The 16,580-nt window shown below is 42.8% G+C and overlaps 1 protein-coding gene across 4 annotated transcripts in view; it reads left to right on the top strand.

The window, feature by feature from the left end:
• Positions 1 to 11,779: 11,779 nt before the first annotated feature.
• HHIPL1 (HHIP like 1) overlaps positions 11,780 to 16,580 on the top strand; it is a 29,931-nt gene continuing 25,130 nt past the window's right edge. The window contains exons 1-2 of one of the 4 annotated variants that reach the window (XM_034768005.1): positions 12,167 to 12,302; positions 14,688 to 14,948. Coding sequence is in view for 1 of the 4 variants with exons in the window: in XM_034768003.1 (XP_034623894.1) it covers positions 12,000 to 12,302 (303 nt within the window). In the remaining 3 variants the exon portion in view is untranslated. Of the gene's footprint in view, positions 12,356 to 14,687; positions 14,949 to 16,580 lie in introns of all 4 variants that reach the window. The other 3 variants (XM_034768006.1, XM_034768004.1, XM_034768003.1) reach the window with 3 other exon arrangements.

Genomic DNA, 16,580 nt, shown 5'->3' with positions numbered 1-16,580 from the left:
TCCCTCCTCCTTGTAACAGCCTTTTATGTACTTGAAAACTGTTATCATGTCCCCTCTCAGTCTTCTTCAGACTAAACAGACCTGATTTTCCCTCACAGGTCATGTTTTCTAGACCTTTAATCATTTTTGTTGCTCTTCTCTGGACTTTCTTCAATTTGTCCACATCTTTCCTGAAATGTGGCGCCCAGAACTGGACACTGGGGAATTTTTTTTCAAGTTGTGGTTTTATTAACTATATCTTCTATTTTCAGCTAATGGAAAACATCTGAACAAGAGGCCTGCAGTTCCTTATCTTTATAGCAAAGGAGGCGTAATGGCAGCACTGGTTGATACTTGTTTTATTCCATTTGAAAAATTCTTGTTCTTTTTTTTTTTTTAACGTACACTTGGCAAAAAAAAAAGTGTCTTACTCACCATTTAACTAGAGCTGTGGCTGAACTACACCCCTGAATGTGATCATACCAAATTTTGGCAAACTTTTGTCACAGCTCTACCGGGGAGCATCAGTATCAGTGCTACGGCCATCAGTGATGGCCCTCGTGTACGCCATAGCTGAGCACTATGCACCAACGTTGGCCAGAAGTAGCCACACTTGACTTGTTGATGTCCAACTTAACCTTCGACAATGTGACTTCAACCCTGATGAAGCATGGAAAGCTGAATGGAGTTCACAAGACATCACAAACAAACCGACCCGATGCAGAAGATCCCTGGCTTTGAGCTTCCATGAAACTTATAGGTGACCTTAAACCGCATTAGCACAAACCATGGCAAATGCAGATACTTGGTGCACAAATGGAAAATTTAAAAACTTTCCAGTATGCGACTGTGGTCACCCAGAACGGACCATGGAGCATATAATGACTTAATGCCCGATACACAAATATGAAGGGGGCATCACAGTGATACACTCTACTACTCCTGATGCAATTATCTGGCTTAACCACCTAAATGTCAAATTATAGTTATTGCTCTACATCTACATCAGCCATACAAAGAAGAATTATAGAAGCTATTTGTTCTGGTAAATGAGCTTTTTCACCTTCCACCTTTATTCCTCTTATTATTATTCCTCTTACATAGTAAGGCATATCTTATTTTGTTGTAGATCATCGTTAGGCAGGGGAAGATTTGTTTGCACAGTTCAGTGAGCATGTATTTTGGTCTATTTCTTGTTATAGAAAAACTTAGTAGTTATACATAATTAGGCTTGGAAAGATTAGATTTTTATTGGTAAATGTCAGTAAACCTCAATTTCTCCCTCCATACACAAACCCACAAATATTTCCATTGACTAATAATAGAAATGTACAGATAGGCAAAGCAAGAAAAATGCTGCTTGAGAACTTATTAGAGTTTGAATTAAGGAAAATTACTTCGTATTTTTTGACAATATATTGAGAATTTGTATTTTTAAAGGTTAAAGCTTTAACTTTTTGCATCTCGTCTGTCACTAAGTAGCTATTGTGGCCCCCACCATAACTTCCTGCAACTGTGAAAATTTAAATTGACATTATCCATCAAAATGACAAAAAAAATGAATTTTGCCAAGTGTATGTAATACAGAGCAGTCATAGATTACAGAAAATCACTAAGCCACTTTTTAAAAGACTTACACTTTAATCTCTTTATTTTTCACTTGCAAACAGACTAATTAAACCCCCACATGTCCCCTCTCAGTCTTCTCTTCTCCAGACTAAACAAACCCAATTTTCCCTCAGAGGCTGTTTTCTAGACCTTTAATCATTTTTGTTTACTGCAATAGACAACATAATTAATAGGGGGGTTATGTATTATTCCATTCATTTTAGCTGGGGGGGAATGCCACTCATTGTGCACATCTCCATACATTTTTGTCACTGTCTGAGCTGATAAGAGAATAACATTGCTATATAGGCATTACCTGCAAGGAATATTATCCCCCACATGTGCTCCTCAGGCCTCATGTCTGGAAAGTCCTCCTATGGAGGTGGCAATTTATGTGAAGCAAAAAGATACTGAAGATCTGCAAAACTATGGTCTCTGTCCTGCCAGAACATATGCAGAAGCATAAGAATGGCAGGTACGAAAGTGGATAATCAGGCCACAAGCATGCACCAGGCAGGAATGTTGGATCCCTGCTATAATACACAGGAATACACAAGAGCTATACTGATTTACACCAGCTAGATGTCTGTCCCAGTGTCTTATACAAAAATTTACCGTGACACAGAGCACAGAAATATGCTACCAGAAGGGTTTTGCTAAAGCAGTCGGAGCTGCATCATAACAGAGTTGCAGACATGGCTGACGCACACAGCTCCACTAGCAATGAGCACTCTGGTCATGAACACAACAGCACCTCTTATATAGCACTCTTAATCAGTAGCTCTAAAAGTGCTTCACAAGGGAGGTCAGTATCATTATCCCCATTTTACAGATGTAATACTTTCTTCTTAAAGATACAAGATGCCATAAGAGTGTCAGTAGTGCATATTCCACCCTCTTCATTTAGGCCCTGAGTCAATAATGCTCTTAAGCAGCTCCTTAACTTCAATGGGACTACTCGCATGTTTAAAGCAGGGTGGATAAAAATCAACAATTTTTTTTTAAATAAAAAAAATCTGATTTTTTTTATTTAAATTGGATTTTTTTAATAAAATGCTTTTTGAGGAAAAAACTTATCTAAAGATCGTTTTAATTGAGATACATTATAGCTCAAAGATATCTCATCATGGAATAGGGATTATAAATTCTAATTATATAGTATGAGACAATATATTCACGTAATGTTTAAGAAAAGTTTTGTAAACAAGTTCCAATAGTTCATGGATTAGGTACCCCATTTTATGGGGCTCCAGGGGTTTCTGTATAGATTATTTAGGTTAATCTTTCTATCCACTCAATGGGACTCAGTGCTCAGTCTAGAAGATATCATCAGAGATGCTTAGTTTTGCAGTTCTCAAACTGTGGATTTGTCTCTCCAGAGGTAACATGCTTATTAACAGCAAAAATGTTTTTAAATAAAAAAATAATATATAGAGGTGAGAAATAACAGACCTCAACCCTATTGTCCCTCTGCAAATTTGTGTACACAGAGTCAATCCCTTACTCTCTCTAAAAGTGCAAATTTTCAAAAAATTCAATGAATAGAAGATTGTTGCGGGGGGCGGGGGGAATAGATCTGGACAAGGAGAAGATGTCTGGAGATAAATATGAGAAGGGAGGGACAGGCAGTAGAAACAAAAGTGAAACTGTTTAAGCAGCATATTCCAGAAGTCTTGAGGTCTTTCTGAGTGTAGCCTTCATTGATTTGAGATCTACCATACATTCTCTCACTAGAAGGGAAAACCTATAATGGCAACAAGCTGTAAAAGAGACCCAGTTTGGGAATATTTTAATGAAGTTCCTCTACCTGTGGGTAAAACAGGCATTGTGCAAAATGCAAACAGTGCAACAAAGAAATGCAAGGCCTGGTTGCCCACATGAAACAACATCATGAGACGTGTTCCTTCTCAGGAGGAAGCTGCGTTGAAGATGATCAAAGGAACATGTCTGAACATGCAGGATCTTCAGGTTGGCAAACTTTTTTATTTCATACTTCTTTCTTAAAGACTGCCTGTCTTCCTTCTGGACTATTCTTGAATTCTCATGTTTGAGCAAAAAATATAATTGTTACTCTATGGTACTATCATTTTAGATGTAGTTGTGATAAAAAATAAATAGCTGAAATAGGCAGATCTTCCTTTTACAATTTCACCTTTAAAGTAGTACTGAGTGTCAGTGAATGCAATGAGTAATACTAAATTAGCAGTATGGTAATAATAATTAAATAATTGCATTGACTTATTTTGTTTAGGAGAATCCATCCTCAACATACAGGATTCTGAAGACTATCCACCTTCAAGATCACCATCATTTTCTATAGTTTCAGAGTTATTTGTCAATGATAATGTTTCAGTCACATCATGTATGTCTCATAGCCACAGTATATCACCTGTAGCAAAAACAAAACAAACAAACAAACAAAAACACCTCCATCTTCCAGAAACAACCATAGGTACGTTTGTGATAAGAACCAGCAATTACAAAAAGAGGTAATTGATGAAAAAATTGCCCAGTTTGTTTATGCAACAAATTCTCCTTTCCATATGACTGAGAACCCACACTTCATTAACATGGTTCAGTCATTAAGACCAGGATACAGTCCACCCAACAGAGCAGATGTCGCAGGCAAACTGCTGGATAAAGTGTATGAAAGAGAAATTGAGAAATGTGCAAAAGGTCTAGAGGATGAAATTGTTAACCTGAGTCTTGATGGGTGGAGCAGTGTCCACAATGATCCTGTTGTATGTGCTTGTGTGACATCAGAAGGGAATGTCTTCCTTACAGAAACAATTGATACATCAGGAAATGCACTCACAGCAGAATACTTACAAGAAGTAGCAGTAAAAGCTATAACAAACTGTGAAAAAAAATTCAAATGTCTAGTACGCAGCTTGGTCACAGACAATGCTGCAAATGTATCCAAGACGAGATGAAATTATTTAGAAGAGAGCGAAGAGAGGCCCAAGCTTCTAACATATGTTGCAGTGCTCATTTGATGGACCTCCTAGCCAAAGACTTCAGTGTTCCAGAAATAAAGGCTAATGTTGTTGAAATTGCAAAATACTTCCGTAACCACCACTTTGCAGCAGCTGCTCTGAAAAAAAGTGGGAGGAACCAAGCTAACTCTCCCACAAGACGTGCGATGGAACTCAGTAGTGGACTGTTTTGAGCACTATGTCAAGAACTGGCCTAATCTGATGACAGTTTGTGAACAAAATCGTGAAAAAATAGATGGCACTGTCACAGCCCAAGTTCTCAACATTGGGTTTAAGAGAAATGTTAAACACATGCTGAGTTCCCTGAAGCCTATTTCTGTAGCCTTGAACAAAATGCAGGGAAATCGCTATTTTATTGCTGACGCTGTTGAAATTTGGAAGGAACTGAGTGAGATCTTAAAAGGAGAAATATGCAATAACAGAGTTAAATTACAAGCATTAAAAAAATGAATGGGACAAGCACTATCTCCAGCTCATTTTCTTGTAAATATTCTCAATACTCGGTACCAGGGTCAAACCTTAACTGCTGAAGAAGAGGAGTTGGCTATGACATGGACATCCAGCAATCATCCCTCCATATTGCCAACTATAATCAACTTCAGAGCTAAGAGTGAACCATTCAAGAAATATATGTTTGCTGATGATGTTTTAAAGACAGTCACACCAGTGAACTGGTGGAAGTCACTTAAGCACTTGGATTCAAAGACTGCTGAAGTGAGCATTTCACTTTTAACAGCAATAGCTTCTTCTGCCGGTGTAGAAAGAATATTTTCTTCCTTTGGACTAATTCATTCCAAATTGAGAAATAGTTTAGGACCTGAAAAAGCAGGAAAGCTTGTTTTTCTTTTCCAGATTATGAACAAACAGGAGAATGAAGGTGAAGGCGGCTGAGTTAGCTGCAGAAGCCAATATTTTAAGTTTCTCACATAGTTGATTTAATTTTTGTTTTTTTTTTAAATATTTCATTTAACTATCTTAGTTCAAAACAGTTTTAACAAAAACAAACCTGATTTTAAAAAACTTGAATGTTTAACTAAATTCAAAAATTCATATGCTTGTTTTGTTAAAATATTATATGTTTGTTGTTGAAGAAAAATTCCAGAATACACAATGTTGTTGTTTTAGTTAAATAAAACAATTTAAATATCTGTCTGGTGATGTTCTCCTCCTAATACAGCATGGCAAGAAAATCCTCCAAATATTAATGATTAACCTGTTGAATTGGAGATAGTTCACCTCCCAATGACTTCATAAATATCTGCTTCAATAACCTTCGGTAAATGAAATAACCAAACAATCATTCATTTTCTGATATAGCTGTAAAACTAATCTGAAAAGTTTTCAAAATAAATCATTTAAAAAATATATAGTGTGTACCTTCTAAAAATGAAACCTACATCTATCTCTGAGTTGTGAAGAATATGTATTAAGGTTATAACAACCAACAAGAATGCACTTTTATGTAGAAATCCATGATTAAATCAAGTCTTCCTGACTGAAATCAAATCCACCCTGGTTTAAAGTCAACGGGACTTCAGCTCCTGCTTAAAGTTAAGTGCCTAAATGTGTTGCTGAATCGAGCCTAGGGTGATGCTTAAAGAAGAAGATATCTGTTCATTGTAAGTGTTGCAAAACTGCCTTTCTCACATCTTTTCAGGGACTTCTTATGTCTTTTCAGTTGTTTATGTAGACTGTTAAAATCTAACAGGATCCCTGTGGTATGCTGGAATAAATGACCAACTTCTACGTTGGCCGATCACATTAGACTAAAATTAATCCTTTGCCTCATTCTCATTTGTGTGTTGTTTTTATAAAAATTGCCTTACCTCAGTAAACAAAGGAAACATAATGCTCAGGAAATAAATGACTGACAGCAGGGGTTAGAGAGATCAGACACAGTGTGAGCAGGCAGGGCTTAATCTTCCACAAGCATTTGTGTCAATGTATTTAATTCCTGACTGCTATCTATTCCAGTGCTGGGGTTTACAGTCTGGCTGCTAATACTGGATAAATATCTACTGGAAAAGGTCATTTCTTTTGATCTAAGCCACACTTGAACATTGAGGTACCAAGTAAGTTCAGGTCCCATTCAATTTTGAATGCTGTAAATGCACTGTGAATGTGGGCCAATATTCCATCTGCACACTGAACTGTAATTTTTTTTTAACCCATTCAAAAGTGGCCACTTGGTTACAGTCACACAAAAGGCTACAGCAGGGCTGCCAATAAAACCTAGATATGTTGACTCCAAGTCCTGTGGTTTATCTATTAGACCACGTTTCCATTAAACCAAAATGTCTTCATTTAAAAATAAATAATTCAGAACGGAGCTCTTCCCTAATCCACATTATGCCATTTTGGAATGCTGAACAAACATCCAAAATACTTACATTTGGAAATTAGTTGCTGACTATGCACCTCATTTCATTTTCGTTACACGTTCGGTATGTTGCATAGCGGCCGTAATAAGCCATGTGCTGTCATAAATCTTGTTACTATACAGTAAGCTTTGTTACTGCAACCCTTTCTTTGCATATTAAGTGTTTTTATTGTACTAATTTACATTACAACAGTAACTAATCTGTTTTTTAAAGAGCTATTAAAATCTGAAACACGAACCCAATTTTTAACCACAAAAAGGAAAAAATGGATGCAAACCAGTTGTGCTTCCAAAACCTGGGACTGGATAATTGCATACCTAATTACCCATTTATACACGCCAATAAAAGGTTTTGCAAGTGCGATGGATGAGATGGCATGTTTGTGTTTGTCATGGATGAAAATTTGTCTTTACAACACAAACATAAATGCACAACAGCAAGAGAATTCTGAGTTAAGACTACCACACATTCTTGTTGTCCACACATATGCATAGCTCTCATTGGCATTAGCAATAGTTACACACGCATATGGAGAAGAAAAAAAAATCTCTTATTAAATGCTGTAGTGCATATGGTCTTCTGACAGGGTCTCTCAAACCAAGCAGCGATCTTATACGCCGTATGCACTATACAGCAATACTTTGGTACCAAAGTGGGAGTTAAAAATAGCATGGCAGCTTATCTCCAAATTATTTTGTTTTTATGTATTTTCTAGATTTTAATATTAACTTATCCCACTGAAATGTGGATAATAGTATTTAACAGCTAAAATTACAATGCACCTTGGGGGCTTTATACAAACAATATGACATTAAGTATGATGTACAAAAAATTGCCATCTAAATATGGTACTTAACGCAATCTCTGAAGTAAATATTTCCAAATACTACATATCAAATGCCTATAGGTGGGAAGTGTGAGACTGGACCCTATGGCTCAGAATCTTTTTCTCACAATGGTGGTGCAAAACTGCTGGAAAGCTGATATAACTAGCTACCTTTGGATTCCCTTGCAAATGGGGAATCCCTGGGTAGCAGACAGCTGGAACCTCACCCATGGTGCAGAATCATCGGGGAAAAGAGCATGTCAAAGGTGCCATCCCTGGCTGTCAGAAAAGGCCCTTTGGACCACAGATAGGCATGCTAAGTTAGAGCAGTATTCAGGCAGGGTCCAAACCAATCAATGGCTGGTCCCTGTATGTGGGAGCCACAAACATACGGTGTAAAAGGCACCTTGAGCACCATCTCAGCAGCATCTAGGGCTGCACAAAGCTAGGCCAGATCAGAGTCTGACCTTATAATACCAAAGAATGTAGAAGTTAGTTACAGTAAAAACACTAGCTGCATTGACCCTGAATTTTCTTGCTTCTAAATATGTCTCACTCTTATCATGGCCTGTAAGCAAGTCACATCAATGCTAATTATTATTATATATCGTTCACTCTGGGTCTTCGCTGACTACACCCAATGAAGCTGAAGTCATAATCCAAATAACTTCTTTCCAAATTACAATATTACTCTGATTTATTTTTTTTTGTGACTGAAGTTTTATATTACTAACATAATAAAAAACTCACCTTCACCAGTTTAAATAGTTGACCAAATAAATTATAATGCAACTATGCACTTTAGACAACTGTTTACATTAGAAAATGTTAAGGAAATATATTAACTTAAAGATTTGGAATCAAGATGGGCACTCACAATGGGCTGTTTAACTATGGTATCAGTTTGGCAGTCCTGATGCAATTTTGTAGAAAAGTGCCCTAATTTCCATTTAAAATTTGTATATTTCTTATCAATTTCAATCTAAAGCAACACAATACTATTATCTTTACACCGTATGCGTATGTAGTTAGCAGGCTGCAGTAAAGCTGGAACCAGACTCAAGACTTTCCATCACTTTTCCAAAACGTTCATTATACTGTAAATACATATATAAAATTATTTCCACTGTACATTGTCTATTCAAATCACATCTTCTGAATGGTTCTTACGAAGGGCCCCAGTCCCCTCAAAGTGAAGGTTGCACATAGCTTCCCATTATAAGCCCAATTTTCAAAACCCCACCGCTATCTTTACCAAAAATCAAACCAGTCTTCCTAGAATTTCTCATGTTACAGCTAAGGGGAAAATTTGTTGGATCAAATTGAGAAGAATCCCATGAGGGTTTTAAAGATACAGTGCTTCCAAAATTTTCCTGCCCTTCATTTTTGGAAGTTGTTCTCTCTCTCTCTCTCTCTCTGTTTGGTCTATAGTAGAGCTGATTGAAAAATACCCATTATTTTTAATGAGAAATTTCAGGAAAAAGTACTTTTTAAGATTTCCCACAAACATTTTTTTGGTTTTTCAATTAAAAAAACTCAAACAATTTTCCTGCTTTTGAAAACCACAAATTTTAACTGAAAAAATTTACTGAAAAATGTGTATGGAAAATTTCAAACTAAAATGAAACTTTTTGTTTTGGCCCAAAAGCCATTATTCACTGAAAAAAATGTTTCAGCAAAAACATTCCCACCAGCTCCAGGGGCACCATTTACTATGCAGCAAGGGGGGCAATTGCCCTCCACCCCAGACTTTTCAAAAGTCTATATCAGAGGTTCTCAAACTGTAGTCCAAGCTCCATTCAGGTGGTCCATGGATAGTTACCTCTAAGGTGCATGCCTGATGGTCCACGGATAGTTCCCTCTAAGGTCCACATACAAGAGAATGAAGGGCCACCCATCTAATTAGTGGAGCCACGCAGGCATGGCTCCACTAATTAGGTGCATGGATCCTGGAGAAGATGCATGTGTAAGGTGAGGTGGTGGCCTTGGGGGGAATAGGGGATAGGTAGGAGGGGGCAGTGGGATGAGAAGAGGGGGTGGGGGGAATTTGGGACTTGCAGGCCTGCGGCGGCCAGAGAATGAGGCAACTTTCCCCAGCTCCAGGGCTGCAGTTGCCAGGGAGAGACGGCCCACCTTCCCAGCCTCAGCTCTGTGGCTGCTGTGGCAGGGGAGAGGCCCCACTCCTTCCTTGCCCCAGCTCAGGGGCTGCTGCAGCGGGGGAGAGAGGGCGCATTAGAAAGGTAAGACTACTGATATTAAAATATGAGTTGTGCTTTTATTTGTAGAACAGAAAAGTTAATTATTATTAAGGGTTTTTTTATATAGCACTTTTATCCAAAGCGCTTCACAACAGTTAGCTAATGGTATAAACAACATTTGGAAAGATCATTATGTGGTCCACCGAGACCCTCAGCAATTTTCAAGTGGTCTGTGGAAAAAGAAGTTTGAGAACCACTAGTCTATATGGTCCATTATAGCTCTATATGCTCTATGATGGATGTCTATCACTTTTCCCCCATGCTCTCCCCCCAACCCAACTTTGCAGGATATAATATAACAAATTTAATGTTCTATATGTGACAAAACTTTTCGCTTCTCCAATAATTTTTCTGAAATGACACCCCTCACCAACTCTGGACAGTGGGCAAAATTTTCAGCAGCTCTGAAGTGACTTAAGAGGATGAGTCCCATTCTGAAAAGTGCTATAGGCCTTGGCTCACATGCCTACATCACTTCTGAACTAGTCTCCTAAGTCACTTTAGGCTTGTCTACACCTGAAACACTACAGCAGCATGTCTGTAGCCAGGGCCGGCTCTGGCTTTTTTGCCGCCCCAGGCAAAAAAGCCTCCTGCTGCCCCCCCCCACCCCACCCCGTGCGGCAGGGGAGGGTGCCGAGCCCGGCCGCGGGCCCGCTCTTCCTGACTGGTTGGAGTGCTGGGGGGAGGGCGGCAAGCCTGCCGCAGCTCTGTTGGCGGCTGGAGCCCCGGGAGGAGGGCGGAGAGCCCGGCCGGGGCTCCGCTCTCCCCGGCGGCCAGAGAGGTTCCTGGCCAACGGGAGCTGCAGAGCCAGCGCTCTGGGTGGGGGCAGCACACAGAGCCTCCCTGATTGCCCGTGTCTAGAGTCTGCAGGGACATGCCAGCTGCTTCAGGGTCTACCTTAGCCCCACTGCGCTACCAACTGGACTTTTGGCCTATTAAAATCTCCCAGATTGTTCCGGGAGATTGAGGCCGATTCCGGGAGATTCCATTGCTGTAGTTAATCATAGAATCATAGGCTATCAGGGTTGGAAGGGACCTCAGGAGGTCATTTAGTCCAACCCCCTGCTCAAAGCAGGACCAATCCCCAACTAAATCAGACAGATTTTTGCCCCAGATCCCTAAATGGCCCCCTCAAGGATTGAGCTCACAACCCTGGATTTAGCAGGCCAATGGTCAAACCACTGAGTTCTCCTTTCCCCCCTCTCCCAGAGGCAGTAGCTAGAATTCTTCCATCCACCTAGTGGTGTCTACACTGGGGGTTAAGTTGACCTAAATATGTCTCTTAGGGCTGGACAATACCAAAAAATCAGATTGACCCAACTCTGTGCCACAGGGGTGTGAAAAATCCCCCCAAATCCTCCTAAACTGACTGAGTCCCTGGTGTAGACAGTGTCCGCTGGAGTGAATTCTAATTTCTAGCCATGGCCAATTGTGGAGGTGGAGTTGGGAGAACTCCTCCGGTGGCTGTAGTATCTGAAGTGCCACAGCAGCACCTATGTCACTGTGGGGTTTTATGTGTCGCCATGGGATGGGGGGTGAACTGCTCACAGCCCTGAGCTATGTGGCGCTATCCCCCCCGCCGAGCCGCAGCCCAGAATTTCTTTGCCAAAGTTGCTTCTTCCACATGCGCTTCCTTCCCTGCAGCTGTTCTTGGCTCTGCCCAGAGCCGGGGCGGCGCTTCAGCCTGACTCCGGGGCCCCCGGCCCTGGGGACCCGTTAGCAGCAGAGAGCGGGACCGGCCAGCTCTCGCCCCGGCGGCCGGGGACTCGCCTGTGCTGGCCAGCTGGGTTCCGGTGCGGCCAGGCTGCCCCCAGCGCCGGAGGGGTGGGAGCGGCCGGGCGAGGCGCAGCCAAAGGGGCGGCCCGGGGATTGCATAACCCGAGCCCGCCCTGGAGGGGCGTGTGGGCCGGCGGGGGCCAGGCTCTCCGCCGCACAGAGCCCAGCGCCCAGCATGGCACATGGCAAAGCGGCGCCGGGTCCCGGCTGGGCCAGGCCGGGGCAGCGGCCCCCGCTCCTGGCGCTGCTGCTGCTGACCGGACTAGGCCAGGTGCGCCCGCACCCGCAGTGCCTGGACTTCAAGCCGCCCTTCAGGCCGCCGCAGCCGCTCGACTTCTGCGTGCAGTACTCGGACTTCGGCTGCTGCGACGCGGAGCAGGACCGGGCGCTGATGGAGCGGTACTACAGCATCAGCGGCCGCCTGGACCAGCCTGTCTACGCCGCCTGCGCCAGCCACCTGCAGGACCTGCTCTGCCAGGTGACACTGCACCCCTGCTACCCCTCCCTGCGGGGCCTGCTCTGCTCTGCCAGGTGACACTGCCCCTGCTACCCCTCCCCTCCCTGGAGGGCCTGCTCTACTCTGCCAGGTGACACTGCACACCTGCTACCCCTCTCCTCCCTGCGGGGCCTGGTCTGTCAGGTGACTCTGTGCCCCCAACCCTTCCTTCCCTGCAGGGCCTGCTCTGTTCTCCCAGGTGACACTGCACCCCTGCTACCCCTTCCCTTCCTGCAGGGCCTGCCTTGGCACATGACTCTGCATCCCCAGCTCACTCCTGCTATCTATGCCTCCTTTCCCTGCAGGGCCTATCCTGTCAGGGGACTCTGTATCCCTAGCTCACCCCTGCTACTCTATCCCTCCCCTCCCAAGTGAGAGCAGGGACTGTGCATCCCTCTTTCCCATCCTTCCCTCTCCCTGCAAGGCCTGTTCTCCGAGGTGGGGAACTCTGAGCTCTGACCCCTCTGCGGTAGGCTCTGCTTCCAGGATCTGTTCTGTCAGATGAGGGACTGTAACCTCCCCTGGGGAGTCTGCACCTATTCCCTCCTTCTGCACTTAGGGCTTTGTTAGTTGGGAGCTATACGGATGGGGTCATCAGGTGATCTCTCCACCGAGAAACACTAAAGTGGGGTTGGGGGCTGCTGCCTTTAACCTTTGCAAGGCCCATGTGTAAGGATGGTTTGAAATTTGGAGAGAGTTCCATCCTATCCCTTCCTTGTGGACAGTTACAATGTCAAAGTCATGGATTCACCGCCAAACCAGGAAATAACTTCGCTCGAATTCTTGGATGGATAGCTTTGAAAGTGTCTAGCAAAAAATTGCAATCTAGATAACGGGACATCTGTGTAGCAACATATTCAAAATCAACTAATTGGCACACTCAGGCTCAGCCTTTACAATGCAATCTTGTCACATGCCAAACTCTTCTGTAAAGGATAAGGTTGATGACAAAGCAGAAGATTGTCGCTTTCAATTATGTACAGTGGCACAATGGGACTTTAAGAAGTGGATGTATGAATATCTTATAAAGTGTAGTGGAGTTTTGTGGGCCCCATTCCCACTTGGGGACCCAGGCTTTGGGTTGGATCTCCAGAAATGGTCACATAGTACACAGTGCCAATCCAGGAGGCAGTGCACAGATGGGCAAAAAATTACTCTTGGAAACCCCGGGCCACTGTAGAACCAGACAGTTCCACTGCAGTGGGTTACAGCAGCCTTAAGGCTGCTCAGATTTAGGCCAGTGGCTAACAGCCCCAAAGGAGCATAACTGTAGCAAGGATCAGTGCAGCGTGAGGGGTGAGGATGTGATCTAGAAGCTGCTATGCCACCGGAAGATCCTCCTACCCAGGGGGATTCTCTTGGGCCATACATGACAGCTGCATAACCAGAAAATGCCATCTATCTGTCACAAAGCAGCTATCCCATCCTCAGAATCTGCCTTGTGTATCGTCAGATACATTACTCGCCCAGGCCAAAACCCATAATTGACTCCATCCGAGGGCTGTGGACTAGCTTCTGCTGTTCTGGAGTAACTCTGTTTACACTTACATGGAGCAATGTGGCCGTAGTGGACTGGAGAATCCAATCCTTAGCCTTCTGCAGCAAACTAGGGTATCCTTAGACTTGGCCATGAACAACAATTCCATTTCATGACAACTTTTGGTTTTGTTCCACATCTGAATGAAAAACCTTTCAAATGTTTTTGTGAAACAGAATTGTGTGGAAACATTGTTCTTGGGTGGAAATCTTAGGTTTTCAATTCGATAGTTCACCTTTTTGATACCTCTGAGCCTGCCTAAACCTGAGTAACCTCTGCTTAAGCCTGATGAGTCATCTCTGAGTTACCTCTGAGCCTGAGGGCATGTCTATGCTACAAATTAAGTCATCTTAAGTTAAGTCGACATACAGCCACTGCAGTAATTGCATCTAGTTTAAATGTCCACGCTATGCTTCTATTGGCAGTGCACATCCTCACCAGGAGTGCTTGCAGTGATTTAACCATCATTGTGGGGCACTGACAGCTGGAGCCTTGCAGCCGCCCAGGCAGCAACAGGCGATGTAAGCAACACAGTATCTACGCTAATACTGTGTCAGCCTAAGTACATCAACTTAAACTCTATGCCTCTCACAGAAGTGGAGTTATTAAGTCTGTGTAGTGGGCGACTTACGTCAGCGGGCGGGATGTTTTAGTGAAGACACTTACAGAGTTAGGTCAACATAAGCTGCTTTACATCAACCTAACTCTGTAGTGTAGACCAGGCCTATATTTGCTTAAGCCTGATGAGTCATCCATGAGCCAGAGAGAGTGAAGTCATCAGAGGCATCAGGTGTTGTGATTGGCTGAAGTCTGGCTTACCCTATTTACAGGTGAGGCCCCATCCAGGTGATCCCAAGGCAGGTATATGGGCTCCAAATGGAAGCAGTCTCTCCAGTCTGATCAACATCACTACCTGGCTGGCAATGCTTCTCTTGCCAATAGTTTCAACAGACTGCCTTGCTCCTGCTCCAGCCGTGCCTGCTTCCATGCTAGCCAGCCCCTTCTCCAATTGCATCTGCTCCTGCCTCAGCCAGTCACTCTGACAACCCTGAAGCGCCGAAGCTATCCCGTTGGAAACTTACTCAAAATCAGTATGTCTCCAGGAAATATTTAGGCTTCAACAAAACAACATATTTTGACAAAAAAAAATTATTTGGAAATGTTCTTGACCAGCTGTAGGTATTATCTTACCTACCCAGAAATGGCAGCATTGACAGCTGCCAACAGTGGCAACTCTGGCCACGGAAACATAAATGGACAGATCCACGTTATGTATGCTGGAGTACACCCTCGCTTGCAGTCATTCATTATATATGTAATTTATACCTTTATAGCTGAATGAATAAATCATTCTTTGTGAATTATTCAGCACATTTAGGTCTCCATTTGCTCACCAATCATGATTTCCTCAAATGTATTCCTTATTCAAATTATTTTGACAAATGTCTCTTCCAAGTTTTTATTCTAGTACTGATTGTGAGTATTCTAAATGTGAGGGTTTTTTCCCCCTTAGCTGTGATTTGTTACGTGGTATTATTTCCGTTCCCAATACAGACTAGAATCCATCCGATTTGCTTAGAGCTGTGTTGCCTCTGAAATGCTAACTGGAATAAAAGCCTAGTAAAAACCAGTGTGGGCAGATATGAATACACACGGGGAGCAGATCAATTGAATAAGGTGCCATTTTAACATAGCCAGTTTTCAATTTAAACTGGTGGACTTTTTAAAATTTAACTGTTACAGATAAATGACTGCTAATCAAAACTGTTAGTTTTGCACTCTACATTACCTCTCCCAAAAGCGATGGATTTAAATATACTGGACTTTAAGCCACCTTTGCAGCCTACAGTTTAATCCCCGAGAAATCTTGACAACTGCTTTAACTTGCTTTAATTTAAGCACGTGCCTAACGTTAAGCATGTGAGCAGTCCCATTGTTTTCAGTGGAAATACTCGTGTTTAAAGTTACACTCAAGCTTGCTGAATTAGGGCCTGAGCCACATGGAACCTGGCAGTCAACATGCTGTAAGAGTTGCCCCAGCAACATCTCTCTTTCCTCTAGATACACCCCCTACATTATGGGCCAGGAATGAGACGCATAAGAGGCCTCATAGTTACTTTATGCCAGGGATCGGTAACCTTCGGCACGTGGCACGGTTTGTTTACCTGCAGCGTCTGCAGGTTCGGCCAATCGCAGCTCCCACTGGCTGTGGTTCGCTGTTCCAGGCCAGTGGGGGCGGTGGGAAGCAGCGCGGGCCGAGAGATGTGCTGGCCACTGCTTCCTGCAGCCCCCATTGGTCTGGAACGGTGAACTGCGGCAAGTGGGAGCTGCGATCGGCCGAACCTGCAGATGCTGCAGGTAAACAAATTGTTCTGGCCCGCCAGTAGATTTCCCTGACGGGCCGCGTGCCAAAGGATGCCGATCCCTGCTTTATGCTGTTCAAAGACTTTCCCTCTCAGGTGAAATTTTCAAGGAGCCAGTTAAGGCTGCTTTAGTGCTGCAAAGCAGCAAGGAAGGGGCTGAGGACAAACTATATAAAGTGAAAATAAGTACATGTATGAGTACAGCCTGGTGAAAACTTTTGTAAAGAGATGGAGGGCAAAGGCTTTGATTCCCATTAAACTACAACCTCCTAAATAAGTATATAATTTTTAAAAGTAAGAGTATTGTGCTTCCTAGGTTGAAATTGATAAGAAATATCAAAGGTTAAGTAGAAAGTAGAA

Source organism: Trachemys scripta, chromosome 4, assembly GCF_013100865.1.
Source record: "Trachemys scripta elegans isolate TJP31775 chromosome 4, CAS_Tse_1.0, whole genome shotgun sequence".
In the NCBI taxonomy this organism is placed as follows: Eukaryota; Metazoa; Chordata; order Testudines; family Emydidae; genus Trachemys; species Trachemys scripta.
This window is presented reverse-complemented; position numbering and strand designations above follow the sequence as displayed.